This window comes from Hippoglossus stenolepis, chromosome 6, assembly GCF_022539355.2.
Source record: "Hippoglossus stenolepis isolate QCI-W04-F060 chromosome 6, HSTE1.2, whole genome shotgun sequence".
Taxonomy (NCBI): domain Eukaryota; kingdom Metazoa; phylum Chordata; class Actinopteri; order Pleuronectiformes; family Pleuronectidae; genus Hippoglossus; species Hippoglossus stenolepis.
This window is the reverse complement of record NC_061488.1, coordinates 14,021,947-14,041,365: the sequence shown is the minus strand read 5'-3', so window position 1 is coordinate 14,041,365 and position 19,419 is coordinate 14,021,947. Positions and strand designations below refer to the sequence as shown.

The 19,419-nt window shown below is 41.9% G+C and overlaps 2 protein-coding genes across 3 annotated transcripts; one reads left to right on the top strand and one right to left on the bottom strand.

Moving 5' to 3' along the window:
- The first annotated feature begins 1,174 nt into the window (after positions 1–1,174).
- lhfpl5b (LHFPL tetraspan subfamily member 5b) lies at positions 1,175–6,079 on the top strand. The gene is made up of 3 exons (XM_035159168.2): positions 1,175–1,793; positions 4,704–4,940; positions 5,851–6,079. The coding sequence occupies exons 1-3, from the start codon at positions 1,385–1,387 to the stop codon at positions 5,859–5,861; spliced, it is 657 nt and encodes a 218-aa protein (XP_035015059.1). The 5' UTR covers positions 1,175–1,384; the 3' UTR covers positions 5,862–6,079.
- A 17-nt stretch (positions 6,080–6,096) lies between these two features.
- On the bottom strand, positions 6,097–19,419 carry srpk1a (SRSF protein kinase 1a). Of its 2 annotated transcripts, none has more exons than XM_035159167.2 (16): positions 19,266–19,419; positions 18,584–18,638; positions 15,091–15,221; positions 14,391–14,499; positions 14,163–14,250; positions 13,778–13,865; positions 13,178–13,284; positions 12,669–12,834; positions 12,558–12,583; positions 12,199–12,424; positions 11,694–12,086; positions 11,403–11,503; positions 10,429–10,536; positions 10,184–10,253; positions 7,771–7,863; positions 6,097–7,461 (listed from the first exon to the last, which is right to left on the bottom strand). In XM_035159167.2, exons 1-16 carry the CDS (start codon positions 19,276–19,278, stop codon positions 7,277–7,279), a joined length of 1,959 nt encoding a protein of 652 aa, XP_035015058.1. In that variant the 5' UTR covers positions 19,279–19,419; the 3' UTR covers positions 6,097–7,276. The 2 variants fall into 2 exon arrangements, with proteins under 2 accessions (XP_035015058.1, XP_035015057.1); XM_035159166.2 differs by lacking the exon at positions 7,771–7,863 and adding an exon at positions 9,056–9,148 and having other exon boundaries at positions 19,266–19,418.

The following is a 19,419-nucleotide window of genomic DNA, read 5'->3' as shown; positions in this document are numbered from 1 at the left end:
ATGGTGGCACACTCTGTCCGGCTGCCCCCGTCAGCCTGGAGCCAGGGTTGTCATCCAAAACTGAATATGGCATAAAGAATGGAGTGAAATGCATGGAGTGAAACAATGTGTGCTGTTGTGGTTTAAAGGTAAATGTCAGTGTTGTTTAAATGATTTACAACAACAAAAAGAATCACTGATTTATACTGATAAATGAGAGGGTGGGGCTTCAACACATGAGATGCACTAATTCAGACTAAAATGTTATATACAAAGAAAAATTATTTGGAATACTTTATTGATAACTTTATTAACACTCATAGGTTTGGGCCTGTATATATGTATTGATCACATTAGTTGTGTTTTACTTCTAGTGTTGAATACAGTAACCTTTCAGCCTGCAGAGGAGACTTAACATGGAGGGTGTGTGTGTGTGTGTGTGTGTGTGTGTGTGTGTGTGTGTGTGTGTGTGTGTGTGTGTGTGTGTGTGTGTGTGTGTGTGTGTGTGTGTGTGTGTGTGTGTGTGTGTGTGTGTGTGTGTGTGTGTGTGAAGCTGGCTGTGTGTTTATTGTTAGTTTTGTCACATATGCCCCTGAGCTAAAAACAGACCTGTGGGCCAATTGTTGGTCCGTGCACCGGGAAGCGTCTAATCTCCCAACGGTCAAAAGCCATAATCTATCTATGTGATTTCATTTTATTTTTATTTTACTTATCAGAATAAAATCTATTATTGTGTTCCCATCCCTGGCAGCAGGCTTCCAGATAAGCAGGGCTCCAATATGAAGACTTAGCTGGAACCATATTGAGTTTAATATCAGCAAACTTTATTTTAAGCTTCCTGAGCATCAGCCATAAAACCTTCAGCAAACTATCAGAATCAATATCCATGGGTTCACTAAATACCACTGTGCGATATTTAAGACCATTTCAGACTGGAACCAGTGGAGTTACCAAAATACAACAACAGCAGTAAAGGGAACTGGACCAGAAAACTGTTATAAACAGACTATTAATAGGTATAACTTAAAGAAAACTTTATTAATGCTTTTAAGACTTAAAAATGATCCATTCAAGTTGACCTTTACCTAGAAGTAAATAAAAGTTGAAAGTATTTACTTACTTTCCAGCGTCCTAGTAAAACGTTTGTGAGCCCACAGTGCACCTGTCTGAGTGTGACGTCAGGACACGTCATGAATTAGTGAGGTGCTGTCCAGGGTGCTGAACCCTGAGGTCTGTGAGTGTGAAGCTGCCACAGCAGGTGTGTGTCTGTGTGTTGTGGTGTGTAGTCTCAGGACGTGTAGGTTCATAACAGGAGAGATAATCAGACACGCAGGGAGAGTTTCCTAAGAGCTGCGGGATCAGACTCCAACTTTTTCGTTTAGCTGTTCTTCTCCTCTCTGCTGACATGGATCTGCTTCCAGCGCAGGAAGCGGCTAAGATCTACCACACCAACTACGTGAGGAACTCCCGGGCCATCGGCGTCATGTGGGCAGTGTTCACCATCTGCTTCGTGATCATCACGGTGGTGGTGTTCATCCAGCCCTTCTGGATCGGGGACAGCGTCAACACGCCGCAGGCCGGATACTTCGGCCTCTTCCACTACTGCATCGGCAACGCGCTCACGTCGGAGCTCATTTGTAAAGGCAGCATCCTGGACTTCGGCTCCATCCCCTCACCTGCGTTCAGGACCGCCATGTTCTTCGTGGGCTCCTCCATGCTGCTGGTGGTGGGCACCATGGTCAGTTTCAGCCTCTTCTTCTTCTGCAACGCGGGGAACGTCTACAAGATCTGTGCGTGGATGCAGCTGGCCTCAGGTGAGAGACAGGTACATGTGGGCTACTATACTGCTGCACTGCAGTTTACTCATGTACTTCCATTTCATATTAGTGTGTAGAATAACTCTACTCCTTATGAAGTTGCTTATACCACTACCACAGCTACTACAAAGAATAATAATAATAATAATCATAATAATAGTTTAAAATTGTATAGCCTACTTATACTTTTGTCTATCTATCTATCTATCTATCTATCTATCCATCTATCTATCTATCTATCTATCTATCTATCTATCTCTATCTATCTATCTATCTATCTATCTATCTATCTATTTATCCTTCTATCTATCTATCTATCCTTTTATCTATCTCTATCTATCCTTCTATCTATCTCTTCTATCCTTCTATCCCTCCTTTTATCCTTCTATCTATCCTTCGATCCTTTTATCTATCTATCTATCCTTCTATCTATCCTTCTATCCTTTATCTATCTATCTATCCTTCTATCTATCTATCCTTCTATCCTTCTATCTATCTATCTATCTATCTATCTATCTATCTATCTATCTATCTATCTATCTATCTATCCATCTATCCATCTATCTATCTATCTATCTATCTATCTATCTATCTATCTATCTATCTGTCTATCTGCCTGTCTATCTGTCTGCTTAGACATTATTTAGCTTCTGCTTTCTTGGGTTTTTTAATTTATTCTAATCCTTTGATGACATTAGTTCTTCCTATTTTAAAGATAGTATTAATTGAGAAAACTCTGAACTCAACTAAATTAGATTATTTGTTAATTAATTTACCTGCTCGATCCTTCATAATTCATTAGTTTATAAGATAAGGAGAAAAAACACAAAACGCACTAATAGGAATTGAGGCGAAATTAAAAAAGACTGTGTTAATAGTATTGCAGTGTCATCCAGTCAAAAAAAACCCCACTAAGTTTAAAGTGGAAGTTTGAAAAGGAAACTGTTGATATTCTGTGTTTGAGTTAGTGTCAAAATCTTGGCCGGGGTCAAAAGTTACAGTCTGTGGAGAAATGCTAAATATACTGTATATATACGAATATGATACAAAAATAAATTGCAAGTTTAAACCCCGTATTTTGTTCTAGTATCAGTTTGTAATCATCCAATTTAAACGACTGAACATTCTCCATGTTCCAGAAAAGATCAAACAAAATCTTTTAAATCTTAACCCCCATTCTGCACCTCAGAGTAAAACCTCTGACAGAGGAGTGAGACCTGTGCTTCTCTCATGAACCCTCCTCTTGGTGACAAAGTCATCTGGTTGTGAGCTGCCTTCTCACCTCTCTGGTTTCACACATGATGTGCTGTTCTTTCTCGATGTGCTGTTCGTCGCTGTGGAAGCCAATAAAGGATCTGGTTTCTGACACCTCTGCGGGCGGATTGGTTACATGTAACACAATCAGGTGTCGCTGTGTTGTTAACCGATCTAAACTTGTACCTGAGACATACCAGGGCCAAGGAAATGAGCCAGGCCTTTGTCATATGTACTTTAGTTGTATTGTATAAGGTGCAGGTATATCTAAGCAGTGGTGGGAGAAGATCCTTCTCTCAAGTAAAATTCAGTAATACAGTGATGTAAAAATAGCTTTTTAAGTAATGATCCTGTATTCAAACTCCTACTGAAGTATAAGCAGAAACGCAGTATCAGTAAAATACACTTTAAGGATGGTAAAAGTCTACATTTTGTGTTAAAATGTCTCCTGTGTGACCAATATAACATCATTTATATAAAAGAGATTGTTCATACAAATGCAACGACTTGTCAGCAGCATTTTTGTGGACGTATAGCTGCTCAGTTTTATTCCTCTAACTAAGGATCAGGCCCTAGAGGTTCACAATATAAATCTGAACAGTTGAGAGAGAATTAATGTGGCAGAAATAAATAAAAATTACATAGATCTTTTTGACTTTTCTCTATTTTTCTTATTACATATTGTACAATTTGACCTCTTTGTGCCTCAAACAGCAGTTTAAGTGAAACTACCTCAGAAGTAGAGAGAAGAAACATCTCTTTGATAAGAAGCTACAATTGTTTTTTTGGGAGGAGCCTCAACCAACAATTCAAGAACACTACATTTAATTTTAGAGGCTTATCATGTTGATTTTTTAATGTAAAATCTGAATCTTAATGTAGAGTAACTATTTACTACATATTTTAAGTAAATGTGGTGGTGTATACAGTATAATAGACTGGAATATACATTATTAGAATAAAGTACAAGTTGTCAAAACAGTTACACAGTTACACAGTGTTTTAAGAATAAAAACCAAACAAACATTCAAATTTACATTGAAAACAAATAAAAACAGTCGTGAAAGAATAAAATAATTAAAACACTGAATTCAAGCATGACCAACCGCTCCAATAATAAACAGTAGAGTTAAATTTAGGGAATGTGGTACAATAAAAGTACTTTTTCGGCTTTGATTCAAAGGAAGCTACTGACTCAGCCTGTCGTATTTCCTCAGGCCCAGTGTTCAGGAGCCTCGGGGCTCTTATTTCAAAAGCTCTGTCCCCCTTGGTAAGTAAATCCCAGTTCACGAGTGTATACTTGTTCATTACTTTCCAGCACTCTGTGTAAGGGGACAGTTCCTTGATCTTTAGCTTGACAGTTGCTAAATTCTGCATTTGTACAGCAGCTTTGGCAGAAACCCAGAGGAAACTAAAACCAGATACAAATCATAACAAATGGAAGACCTTTTATAAGAATACACAATAGAAACAGCTCCACAGAGCATCTTTGGCCCTTCTGCACCATGAGTAAATGAAACCTTTGGCCCTTTATGGGGGTGCATCAACACAGGGATCAAAAATACCTCTCTCATAATTATTAAGCAGTGTAATAGCACACAAGGGGTAATTATAGCAAGACTCTGCTATTTCTAAGTCCTCCTTCCCCCGCAGCCGTGTTGATGGTAATGGGCTGCATGATCTACCCGGACGGCTGGGACTCTCCGGAAGTGAAGAGGATGTGTGGCCAGAGGACGGATAAGTACAGCCTGGGGAACTGCACGGTGCGCTGGGCCTACATCCTGGCCATCATCAGCATCCTGGACGCCCTCCTCTTGGCGTTCCTCTCCTTCACCCTCGGCAACCGACAAGACAAACTGCTGCCGGACGACTTTGAGATGGACGGAGCAGGTAAGGGTTACTGCAAAACTGGTGAAGGCTGAGGGTGTGGAAGAAAAGAGGGAAGTGACGTCTCTGCTCTTAGTGCGGGGGGGGGGACGTTTTACCGGAGATGTTTTCCTACTTGTCACAGTTGGAAAAGCACAGGTGCCCAAGAAAGACGACATAGTGAGTCAGGACTGTGAAAGTGAAGACACAGTTCAGCCATCTTTGATTTTATTATCTAAACCTGTGATTTTCCTACTGTGACATGTCACAAAAAGCCTTTTTACAAATCATATCAAACAAAAGCTTCAAACAATAACTGAACACCCCCCCCTCCAGGTCTATTAAGTGACTATGTTGGAGCTTTTGATCACATCCCATGATCCTCAGCAGATGGGATTTGTTCAGATGTCATGAAAATTGTTGATGTAGGTGTTTTCCTGAGAACTTTAGTATTATTATCTTTCATTGTTGTCATAGCTCAGGTGAACACTTATGTTGAGCTTATTATATTGACACTGATATTTATCCCACAGTGAGCTGGGATCTTTCTTTAATTGTATTTGCATATCCTGTCATGGGAGAGGTGGATGTTTACTTTAGGTGTAGTTTTTTCTAATTTACTTAGTTAATTTGGGCCTTTTGACTATTTTGTAATAATTATTGCAATTCAGTGTTTTATTTACTTTATATACATGATTTCGTAGATCTGTTCGCCAAAACATCAGCGCATAGAATTATCCATGTGCTGCATGTCCTGTCATTCTAAACTGCTCCTGCTTTCTTCAGTTATTAGAACTGTCTCTCTGCTTTAGTTCAAACTTCAGTTTGGATCTTGTATACAGTCTATGGTTTGGATGTCTACTGACCAGTGTTACCAGTTGTGAACGAGAATCAGAAATCCTTAAAATAAAGTTTATCGTCTTCTCTTTTACAGAAAAAAACTGATGGACACAGACTTTCAGAACAAGCGTGGTGTAGTTTGAAGGTAACAAGGGTCAAGACGAGGATCTCGAAATTTCATGATGCAGTTTGGATCACAACTGTATCTATCATTTTTTTTAGCTGTACTAATATAGAACTCTAGTGCTTCATTAGCAAATTATTAATAAAGTTATAGCAGTTCCATACTTCATGTCCAGAAACTAATAAAGACTGAAAAACAAGCATGACAGTCGTTGTGTATTGTATGAATCTGTTTTATTGTATGTTGTGTTGTACGGTTTTGTAAATCGACAGCTCACACAAAGTCGATGCTCTTGAATCTGACACTGAAACAGTAAATTTCATTTTCACCGAGGCCTCGACAGAAACGTAAAGTCACTCTGATATGATCGGTTATGTGGCGTAACATCAGATCTCCTCATGTCTATGGTAAAAACAGATGTTAGTGAACTGTTGGCCACACATACAACTGAGCTCAAACACATCTTCCATACGTTTCTTAATAAAACACAGCTACCCAGCTAAATCATTTTTAGCTAAGATATACGATTTGTTAGAAACTGTACATAACTGTAATATACATAAAGGCAAACTCTTTGGTACAGATATATACAGTTTATTTTCACTTATTTTTTTTCCTTTGAATTGGGCTTCTTAAAACGCTGTATTTTCTGAAACCTTTCAAACACTATTTTTCCTGAATTGTAATAAGTGTATGAGAATACCAGCCTCCCATGAGAAAGACTGATCTCATTTCCAACAGGTAACTAACCACACTAACTACCAGGTGATTTGTTGAGGCTAAATAATATGATCTACTTCAGACAGTGGATGTCTCGGTAAGAAAGTAGTCGTTACCGCAGTCAGTGTGAATGTAAGCCCAGTGTGCAACTTCCTAAACCTATTTTACAAATACAAAATGTATACCTTAGAATGTAATATGAGATAAAGTAATCCATAAAAAAGGAACACAGCACTAATGAAAATGAGGAAAAGGGTGACGGTGAATCCTTTTTTTTACAGGGACGAAATGATCAATGAAGCTACATACCCTTGGTTTGTTGAAGTTTTAGTGCAGGAGTGTAACAAACAAGGATGAGTCACTAGCAGTACAATAACAGGTTTGCTTAGCCGGATGGGTGAACAAAGCACAGCAGTTGGAGCCAACGTAACCACAAAGAAATATAATCCACTCGTTTTCCTGACGTCATCACACCGAGAGAAGAACCAACAAATACAAAGCAAACATACACAGAAGCATTAGCTCAATAACAAAAACATAAGAAATCCAAAACGACAAAACAAAACAAAAAAGAAATAAATATTCATCTGATATGCCCAAACTGGAAAGTGATCTGTTGCAGTCTCTGGAGAGAGGAGGGAGAGGGGAGGGGAGGTGCAAGGGCTGGAGGTGTCCACTAGAGGGCGAGCCAGGGGTGGCGCAAGCACTCTGCAGCGGTGGCCCTCTTCTCGGGGATCAGCTCCAGCATGGGGAGCAGGAAATCAGTGAAGCACTCAGCTTCCTCGCGGGGCCACTCGTACTTGTCCACCAGCACCTCCAGCAGCCCCCACGGCTTCAGCTTCGTGATGTGTTTCAGGTCACCTGCAGACGGCCAGACACACAGCGCTGTATCAGAGGCACAGCCGCACAGCTTTACAGTGTGTGAACTCAAGACAACAGTTAAATCTATGAGAACAACATGGACATGCATTAAAACTATCTAGAGATATTTCATACAGGGAATACTTGATCTATTTAAACTTTTTAAAAGGTTATATTCAATGTTCAAAAGGTTTTTAACAATAAATTAAAACAAAAAGGTATGAGTCTTATCAGCAACACTAGACCATGATCCTAAGGACAGACGGACGGAAATCTCTCCAAACTCGACACCGACACTTTTTGTTTTACCTTTCTTGGTGAAAAAATCCTTGGAATATTTGCCAGTCACTATGAGTTTGCGTGGGACACTCCCCAGCAGCTCTATGATCAGCGCTATATGGTCTACAAGGCAGGTGGTTGCCGAAAGGAAGAGGGAAAGACAAACAAGACAAACCACAGATTCATCAGACAGCGTCGGGGTCACGGGCCCACTGTGGGTGTGTGGACGGAGGGCGGAGGACGAGCGGCATCAGGCTGACGGCACGCACACGGGTCAGATTGTTGCAGAGGTCGGTGTGCACAGGCCAGATGTCAAACACAGACATCAGACAAGGTTCAATGACATATTCCTACTTTTAAAAAAAAGGTACAAATGGCAGATGTGATCTTTCCGAGATCTGTTGAAGCCAATTCTATCAGAGCTTCACCCCTTTTCTTCTCTAATTCATTAAAGGGTGCAAACAGAATTCTGGACTTTTTCTTCGCACTTACATTTCAACAAATAAAAGGAATTCTTTAAGTAATGGGGAAAATTGTCTCAGACTCTCAAAACAGTTGTTAAATAAATGTCCATGGACTGATCAATTTATCAATCAATCAAATTTTATTTGTATGGCCCATATTCACAAATCACAATTTGTCTCACAGGGCTTATCTACTAATCATTTCTGCTCTACAAGAATCTGAGTCACTATGATTGGCAGCTGAGTGATTTTGTTGCAGGTTCAAGTCCACACGTGCTCTAAAGCTTTACACTGAAACCAACCAGCTCCTGAGCCTGGGTTCACTTTGGAGATGAGATATCTTTATCGATACGGGTATAAGATTAAGAAATTTTGGTGAAAACACTTTCATTTTATGTTAGGAAACTATTTGTATACACTTTAGACCTGTGCTTAACAACAAGCCATGAAATTTAGTTAAATTTCTCTGTGATTTACTAAATGTATTTGATTAAATTTGTTCGACTGCTGTGACTGACCTTATATACGACTCCCCTGTGGAGAGGAAAAAGTCAGGAGAAATTACCTAGCAGGGATCAGTACCATTCGTATCCAGCCAAGCCCTCTGGCAACAACAAGGGAGGCAACTGAATGTGCTTCTGACAGGCAGCTGTTGGCAGAGCTACTGATACTTGAATCAATGACTGATGACACCATTCAGACATGTATTGGTCTGTATTGAATATTTTGCTCACGGGCCTGTGCACACCGACAGCTTTGGTAGATGTGAGCGTGCCGACGGAAACCTTTACCCTCCTCTCTGCCGTCCACCACTGTTCCCACAGCAGGCCACAGGCAGAGGGGTGGCATACCTCTCTTGGTGAAGTATTCCTGTGAGTATTTCCCACTCAGAGCATAGTGACGAGGGATTTTACCGAGCAACTCTATCATGAGAGCGAGATGGTCTGGAAATGAGGCACATCAGAGGAGGAGAGGGAAGATAGGAAGTTTGGGAGAAATGAGATGAGATGGGGACAGGAGAGAGATGGCAAACAGTCGTGGAACAATGTATTAGGAACGATGGATGACAATGTGGTATGACAAGAAGCACATGTATGAGAATACTGTATTATTTTTTACACATTTACAAACATTTGAACACATATAGGCCATGAACTTTCCTTCAGGAAAACAAAACAGATAAATATATCATTAAAAAAGGCCTAGAGCACAGCCAACTACCCTATTTGCATTAAAGCGTGAACAGCAGATCTGATCCAGGAGGAGTGATTAGTAAAAAAGCCCATAAATCACACAACAGAGAAAGCAGAGGTAGAATGGAGAAAAAACAGAATCATAGGTGCATGAAGGTGAACAAGTCAATTCACAGCTGCAGCTGAAATGTGCGGATGAACAAAAGCTGGAATCTCAGACTGACATGCCACAGCAGAAGCTACGCAACGAGCCGACATTTACATGGAGAACGCCTCAAGGAGGCGAACAAGGAAGCGTAGAGATTGAGTGATGAGGAGGTGAAGAAAGAGGGAGAGAGGAAATGAAGAGATGGCCCCGTCTCCAGTGCGGCAGAAATTGTGATTTAAGGTGTTAAGAGAGGACATAAACACAGGAATGCTGGCACTCATCATCACGTGAGTCACGTCCATATTTCTTTTAAGTTTGACATCACTGTAATGGAGTACCTCATTGAAGTGTTAACGCTGTGGAGATTTAAGCAAAGTGCAAAATGCTGTGCAAACTGCACATGAATTTGTAGTGAAGAACTTGCAGTGCGTGTTGTGAAATTATTATTAGACGTTTAACAATTCATATAACTCAGTGTGAGAATAAAAAGGGCTGTGGGGCCATTTAACAAGAAAAACATAATGAAGCTGTTTTACAGGAGCAATAACCATTTACCAACAGTGATAAAACCCTTAGAATTAACATTGTGCAATTATAACTGACAGAAAATAGAGCAAAAAAGAAAGTCCCAGCCTTACCTTCATCCCTGGAATAATCTTCCCCAGAATGTGGTTCAAACAAATAGTCCCCTGTGGTAAGCTCGAAGGCCTGAGGAGACAACACAATCATCATGAACACAGGAAACGTCACTGTGTATGATGGGGTAGATTTATTCCCCCACACAACTTGCTGCAATCCCATAATGAGCTCTACTGAGGCACACTATGATTGTTCTTCTTAGGTTGTATTATTATACAAGTTGACTGTCAGTGCCATCTCTCACCATGCAGGCTGTGCTCCATACATCTGCTGGTGTGCTGTATCCAGCACCAATGAGCACCTCTAAGGAGCGGTACTGCCGTGTCTGTATGTCTTCTGTAAAGTGCTTGTGCTGAAAGAGGCAAGAAAGAGATAAATTCAAAAGTTGTAAACGAGTGGAGACTCTAGAGAACCTTATCAGGGCACAGTCACACATATGGGAACGTGAAGCCATTATCGCAGGTATAAGTGAACTAAAGTTGTACTCCATTCAAAGCCATACTGTTGATTTGCTTTGTCACAGGAAACAAATGTTTCATTCGCCTCCTCGCACCCACAGATTGAAAGTGAATTGGAGGCGAAGGTTCCTCACTGCTAAATTTGCTCTCATACCGCATCTGCCCTTCCACATCATAACTTGAACAATATACTATATCACAATTGAAAATACTGCACAGAGCATTGCTCGCTCCCTCTAGACTTCTAAAGAAAGGTCGCTGTTTCAGTTTGAAACAGGAAACTCTGGGAACTTTGTAATACAACAAGGCCATTGTTCATCTCACACTCCTACCCTCAACCATCATGTCTGTTCCTCTAATATCTATTTTAAAAAATGTATTGGAGCAAAGCATGTGCATGCATATGTTCCAATGTAGACACTGTGTTAAATAGTAATGCCTGCAGAAAATAATCTAACACTGTAACACCATCAAGTACTGGCTGAGTGTCCTGTGTGTGCAATAGCCATGTCTTTGTAGTGTCATGTTGTTTTTCTCGTGTGATGTCTGTCATGGAAAACCTACAATAAATGTGTGAAGAGCGGTGCCAGGCCACATCCGCCATTCAGCATCTGAAGTGAATTAGTACACGGTATAAGAGCAAAGAGATGAAAGCTGGATGTATTTCTATTTTGGTAGCAAGATGACAGTGGATATGTCCCTCGCTGCAAGACTTCATCCCTAATCAGGAAATCCCTCAGGTCATTAGCAGACTACTCACCACCCAGCAGGCATTTCCCAAGTCTGCAATCTTGACCTTGATCTTGTCTGCATTGAGTGGCTCAAGGGGGTTAACTAGCAGGGCTCCTGCTGTGAGCTTGTCTGAAGGAGAGCAGAGAGAGACACACAGCAATAAGGATGGACCAGGAATCTAATAAACTGTTGGACAATCAATATTACAAAGTTCACATGGCTGAGCCTTTGTTAAACATCCGAGGCAGCCCAGCCAAAACAAACCACACCACAAAACCTGTTAGCACATAGTAGATATCTCAGATTCTGGCCAACTGACCGTTTATTGGGCTTTCTTGGGTTCTATACTGACAGTCGGTTCCGTCCTCTCCCTCCTCCTCCAAAATGCTTTGATCCAGTTCTCCCTCCTCCAGGCCAGCAGGAAGGAGTATTTCAGGAACTCCACTGCTGTGAGCGCCCCTGCCTTCAGTCGGAATGTCCAGCTCATTGAGATCAGCAGAGTCCACACCGTTGGAGATGTGGTGGGCAGGGGACTCCTCGTGTTGCTCCTCCTCCTCACTGGCACATTTCTCTGTGGCCTCTGCGTTGCCATTGTGTTGGTCCTCGTCCCTCCACTGGGATTGTCTCTGCTCCACCTCCACATGGCCGTTACAGTTCACCTCCGGCAGCTCCTCTGGTCCCGCCCTCATGAGATCTGCTGGTGCACTGCTCTCTGACAGACAGACGGACAGGACAGGTGTCATTATTTTAAATTTCTTGAAATGGCTCATACCACAACACAACTTTAACCGGCACATATTACTCCAGTGACGTAGGCTTCTCACCACCCGTTTCCTCATTTCCCAGCTGCTGAAGAGACACCTGTCTGAGAGGGGCACACACTCGCCCCTTTGGAGACTGTGGATCCTCATCTTCATCATCTTCCTCCTCTCGTGTCTCTGTGGTCTTATCCATTTCCTGCAGGTCCATAATGCACTTCTCCAACAGTTCAGCTTGACGCTTCTGCTTCTTTTTTAACTTCTTCTTCTTGTTCTTGGACATTTTTACTGTCTGTCAGCAACAAACACAGGGAATAAAATGAGGCTCGCACTTAGCTAAATATTTTTAGGACTGCTTTAAAATTCTGTTATGCAGCTACATGGGAGTCAACCAAAAGTAAATAATAATAACAAAAGGTTTGTACCTGTTTTGGAGCAGGTGCTGTGCTTACTGAAAAGAGAATATCAGATGAGTACAAACTGTTATCAGACTGTGCTCATGAATAAACATTTGAACGCGTGCGTTTGTCTCGTACTTGCTGAACCAGAGGGAGGTGGCGCCCCAGTCCTCTGCCACTCTGTAGCTTCGGCTGCGAGTTTCCGGACGTAAGGCTCATCAACACTCATCAGGATGTTTTCTGGCTTGATGTCTGTGTGGATGATCTGACACTTTGTGTGCAGATAGTCCAGACCTTGGAGTACCTAGAAAATGAATGTGTCAAAACGTTTATAAAAAGGAAATGCCTAAACCTCTTTTACACCACAATTAGCAGGTATACGGGGGTCGACTCCTTTCCCATTGCCAGCAGAGGAAGGGGCTTCAGTGGCAACATAGGCCACAATAAGTGAATCTTTTGTTCTATCACAAAAGCTCCTTGGCTAAAAAATGCAACACTTCACAATTTTCTTATTGCATGAGGCATGTTAAGAGGCTCACTCCCTGAATATATTTTCCATCATAACAACATGCTCTGGCCTGACTGGTTTCCACCCATTCACACAGCCGAAGCATACAAAAGGTGTGGCACTGACAGTCTCGTGTTACCTGTCTTATGATGCTCTTCACACATGGCAGTGGCAGCCCTTGATAATTGGACTTTATTATCCACTTTAGTAAGTGATGCCCCAACACCTCAAACACCATGCAGACATCTGAAGATCACAGCAGTCAAGGTATAAACAATGTCCAGGTAAAACCAAACTGAAAACACATTAGAAGGAATTAGCATTTAATGAAAAAGTCGAGGCTCTGAGGTCATTCACCTACGTGAGGCGGAGCATTATTTATACTGAAAAGAGGGCCGGTCCTGAGTCTACACACCACAGTGTTGTTCAGGAGTATCATATTACAGCTATAGCTATCCTGGTGGCATTCGGGGATCTAACTGAGCCAAAGTGTTGTGATCAGTGGAGGTCTGACACACAAGTTTCCATTTATTCAAACCGACACCTGCTGTTTACTTTGTTGCTTATACACTGCTTCCCAGCTAAATTTGACACCGAGGGAAGGAACAATCATTTCCCTGAAAAAATATTTTTCCAGGATTTAATGGGTTTCAGTCTTTCCAGTCGGAGGCAATTAAACACATCTATTTTGAGTCAGAAAGACCAGGTAGGATTTGCATTATTTGGCTGCAAAGGATACGAGTCCCATTGACACCAGAGATCTTAAAGTCATCGAGCAGCTGCACCACCATCTCACGGTTGGGGTCATTGGGGTCAGAGTTTCTTACCTGAGGACAAAGAAAGGGATCAAATTACAAATATTTTACTGGGCCTGTACAAGATAGACATTAACATCCCTTTAACCATTCTGTAACCATGTATTACTGTTTATACACACGACTAAACAACTGAAACTTGTCACACAGTACTGTACAGTCCTGTTGTCTTGTTCTGTGTTATAATTAACTGTAAAAGCTTTGTCTATACTTGTACCATAAAAACATGTTTGTGTAAGTTTACAGTTATTCCTGATCTGTGTGACATGAACTCATAGAACCTACTTTGTGCAGAGTTCTGCAACTTACAGATCTGAGGAGTTTGATCTCATCCACTGCCGTCTCCGTGTAGTGCTCTGCACTCTTCACCACCTTCATTGCAACAAAGCTCTTCGCCCTGCAACCACAAACCAAAGAAGTGTTCACTAACAGGAAGCACCGTTCAAAGTCTTATCACAACAGTCTTAGTCAGCTGCTACTGTGTCTGTTATTCAACATCAGGTCTCAAAAACAAAACAGTAAAGCTTTTTTTCATACTGGATGTCCCGGGCGAGCCAAACAGTAGAGAAGTGTCCCCAGCCCAGTTTTCGGATTACATGGTATTTTCCGTTGTAAAGGTCTCCTACTTTCACATGGTGGTAGCCACCTGCAAGGGAAGAACATGCACATTTACTGGTTAGCTCAAAAATTTGAACATCTCTAGTGCAAAAAAACAATTATGACATCATTAAAGGTCCTACTAGGAACTTTTCATTTTCGTTGATTTTGGTTAATCTCTGGACAAAAGTGGTAGTGTTCCCACTGTCATCTGTCTTAAAAGCCTCGGTCCAGACAGCGTGTGCATTTGTTTTGGAAGGAGTGAAAAAAAAGACAGACGTAGCAAGTTCAGGACACACACACACCAAGAAAACACTGCGTCACCCCAACATGAAACAAGGACTGCATCAGTTTACATCCTCTTCTCTGACCAGTCTCTCTCAGCTCCAATTGCAGAGTGAGAGAGTGATTCCTGCGTGCACGTTACAAAATGCGACACAGAGCGGTGGGGGGGGGTCACAGACATTGAGAATTTATATTCTGATTGTCTCATTTGCTGTTGTAGATCATAAAGAGGCAGCAGTATTAAAATAAGACCGTTTCACAACCAATTAAAAACTCATTGGGTTATAAAGAAAATACACTGGTTATTGTAACACTTTACCAGGTTAATCTGAGCACAGAGTGAGACAGGACTCACCTTTGCAGTAGTCATTAGGATCCTCCTGCTCCTCATCATCAGAGCCAAGAATCTCCTCAGGTTCCTCGGGCTCCTGAGGCGAAGCTTCGAGCTGGGGCGGCTGTCGGCTTCTGGGATTGGCTGGCTGCTGTCTAAAGGACAAACAAACCAACCATCGCAGACTTCAGTCCCTTTTTACCAATTTCTTTTTACCAGGCTTTACATGGAAAATAACAATAATAATAACTATTTGTATAGCACTTTTCATTACAAGTAATAAAGTGCTTTACAACAAACAGTATAAAAGAGATGAGTCTTAAGAAGAGAGATAAAACAGGCAACTAGTCTAATTTCTTCTGGCAGATTGTTCTTAAGTGTAAGGGCCCTCACGGCAAAGGCTCTATTAGATACAGACGTTATTCATCAAGAGTTTGTGAATACATTGCTTTCATCAGCCCCCAGCCTATAAATCCAACCACACCTCGATCTTTGCTTTAAATCTGAGCCAGGTTGTTAATTTGAATCATCCACTGGGAATTAAGTTGTAAACTGACCTGAATATCATCGAAAGAAGGGATTCTAAGTTTCTGGCCTGGTCTGAGCCATTGAATTTAAGATACACTTTCAAGTTAAATACGTGTTAAACACCATTCAGAAAATTATATAATAATAATTACTTTAAACTTTTACATTTGCTCAGATAAATAAATAAGAAATGTCCAGAGCTAATCTACAATGCTACCGTTTTTTTTTTTATCTGTATATTTTTGCAACAAATATACGCCACCAACTCAACAGCCTCATTGCAGCGACTGTAAGAGAGCAATGCAAGCAAAATGACGTTGGTTGTAAAAATATTTTTCAATGCATGCCAAGCCTTTCAAAACCTTCCTGCCACAACAGATCCACACTGATCATCCTCCTTCCACACATTTCACACTGAAGAACACAGCAATCTTCAAAAAGGAATCTGCGCCACAGGGTTCGTATCTTAATGCACAGCTGTCAGCACATGTCTGCATGAGAATGGCTTTACTAATTTTACACCAGGCCTATTTCGGGCAAAGTGTCCGCTGTAAATCCCTGTTAAGGAGGAAAACATATATATAAACTCTGCTGCATCAAGATGTTTGCACTCAGCCATAAATCGCAAGAGTAAGCTGCATTTAAGAGGAAAGAATATATGTATCATCGATAAGAAAAATATTATTGCACAAGCTTGTGTACCACTGGTGTCCCACGGTTACAACTCTCTGTATTTTTGTCATTATGTCAAGTTGACGGACAGAAGAGACAAAGTCCATCTAGAGCAAGTCGTAGAAGACTGAACCCCCACCCCACCCTGACGAGCAAGTGTCCTAGCACCATTTATATTTGAGATTTAGTACATGCAGAAAGGCTCTGCCCTGTGTGCAGACTTTTTCGATCTATATATTGATTGGTGTTTTCAACATAACTGCTGCTAAAAATCAAAGCAGGCATCACTATACAAGAGGCTGGCCGGCAGTCATGTACTTCAGATTTATAGATCCATGTCTCATTTTAAGGTTTCTTGAATTTAGTCGTGCAACTCTCAAAATGTGAAATAAAAATATTGTGGTCCTGGCATTTCTTCGAAGCACAAGACGACCTTTTTATGTGAAAGATAATGTGTAACATCCTATAATCTGTTTGACAACAGTTCGGTTGCTAATATTAACTTGAAAGCCGGGCAGCCTGATGTTACTTCCTCCACAGAGGAGATTAAGGCAGCTCATCACGGTGGGAGCCAAGTGAGCAGAGAGCACACTGACATGAATTCCTAAACTCTCTGGTCTGTTAATGTCTCACAAATGAGCTGCTGGTTTCCACCTAATCTGCAAATTCATGCCATGACGTGGTTGTTTGAAGCAAAGAGGTTTTAAGCTTGTTTGTGCACCAATTGCAGAACAAACAGCTGCAATTTATTACTTAACAGTTTGGACTAAACATTTTTTAATGAAGGCTTTTTCCATTTGAAATCCATCTGCTACTCTTGCATAAGAACAAACTTTGTAATTAATAACGCATTTGTTGGAACCAATCGGACCTGGAACTGATCAATTATCTTTGCAGTTTTCAGACCTGGTTTCTCATTCACTGTTGACAGGGAGGAACCATGGCAACACAATCACGCAGATGTGGAGACAAACACGGTTCCAATTTTCTTCTTTTTAAAAAACAAAACATTGTTGCTGAAATTTTTATTGGATTCTCGTATTTCTTTGCCTGTGTGCTCTAATATTTAAATCATTCTACAACACCCTTTCACTTACCCTGACAGCTGATACACAACTATAGCCTGCTCACTCCACCATACATCTTCCTAGATTACAGAGCGGTATTGCCCTTCAGTACACATGGTGCTCAGGATGCAAGGATGACCGTAGCATGCAACGGCCCTATTTCAAGTCACATCTCTTAGTGTCTTATAATTCTTGTGGCCGATGGACACGCAAGTTTCAGCCGTGAACATAACACTGTCAGGAGATGAATATCTGCAGCGGCGCCTTTTTCAGTGAAACACCATGGTTCGGTGAGCTGATGTGGGCTTCTTCCTTCTCCTGTTATAAATATAGCGCAGGCTGTTATGTAAGGCTCCCGAGGACGGCGCCGATGGCATGATTAGTAGATTGTTAGGTACGCCAAAACAATCGGTATTTAACCTAACCTTTGGGTAGTGTAATTTATAATCTTCAGGAGTTGTACAAGGCAACTGGAGAACATAGTGCATGTGTATGTGCAACTGCTGAAGATACCGTGACCTGAATGACAGATATTATTTTACAATCAGACAAATACAAAGCTGCAGGATTCAGACAACTACTATTATTATTATTATTATTATTATATGAATTGTTGCTGCTATCATTAATAACATCTTTACGTCCATAATTATCACCATTATTGTTTTCATTATAACAACTAGTCTGTCAGAGCTGAAACATGAGGGTACCCAACCGTTCCTGGTCGCCCCCCTCCCCCTCACTATCTCTCTCTCTTCTTTCCCCTCTTTTCCACCCACCTCTCTTCTCCCCATTTTTCTCTGCTGAACCCAACCGGTCGAGGCAGATGGCCGCTCACACTGAGTCAGTATATAAAATAAAATTCAATTGGATTGAAATAACAAATTGGATATTATAATTTCTGACTGGAGCTTCATGGATGACACTACTGTTCATCCACGGAAACAAATGGAAAGCTATGGAAACCAACCCAGTGTGCTCCGGATTCCTCTGAGATATATTAAGAAGCATTTCTCTCCCTTACCTCCGGAGCAGGCACAGACCAGAATTAGGTGGGAGTGCAAACATGCAGCCAATGACCTTCACTTGTCAGTCTCGCATCTAAACGGGTGGGCCACGTTCAAGACAACACACGCAACAACACCACAGGAACACACAACCCCCCCAGGGAGCACAACACACAACATGCACGCTGGTGCGACGGGGATCAGGAAGAGAAAGGAGCGATGACCACTGGGAATCCCACTCACTTTTTGCTGGTCTTCTTGGCTTTCGCCCTCTTCTTCCTCGCCTGCAGTGCCAGAACTGTGAGCAGAGAGCAGACACACATGAACTCAGCTGGGGATTGTGCGGAGCTGACATTTGATCTCGGACTCGCACTCTCAGACACAAAGCCAGATGACACAGTGGGAGGTGAAGCATACGAACACCTCAGCTCCCAACCCGTGCCATTGTGGCTCACGGCAGATCGTGTTCACGGTTCTTTAAAATCAAACCTGCGCTGCGTCTGTCACCGGGTTTCGCACCGGAGACCCTCTCGCGTCAAGTCACCGGGCTGCCCGCATAGGTTCATCTCAGCAACGCTACGTTTCATGGAGTCGTTTTTTAAAAACACACATACGCAGGGTGAAGCTCGCTGCTCGGTGAACACGGTTTATCTATCGCTGCATTCGCGTCGGTACGAGACAGAAGGAGCTGAGAAAGCTCAACGTAGCTCGCTAATCCTGTCAATGTCTCCGTTGAAGCTAAAGCTAACGGCTAGCGCAGCTCGCCCCAGCTCAACCGAGCGTGACAGACGCGTTCAATTGAATTCACACCCCGGACCGGATGCACGCAGCTCGGCTAAACCTAACGCGTGCCACGCACACACAGTGTCGGAGTCGAGACACACACACGACGCCGCTAACAGTGAGTGTCCGTGCGGAGATTTACCTTTCCTCTCCATGTTGGCTTCAGCTTAGCGTTTAGCTACAGCGGGCAGTGATCGAACGCTCCGCGCATGCGCACTGCTTGGTTTTGCTCACGGGGTGACGCGGAGGATGAGGAGGAAAAGAGGATGAGGAGGGTGAGGAGGACTAGGAAAATG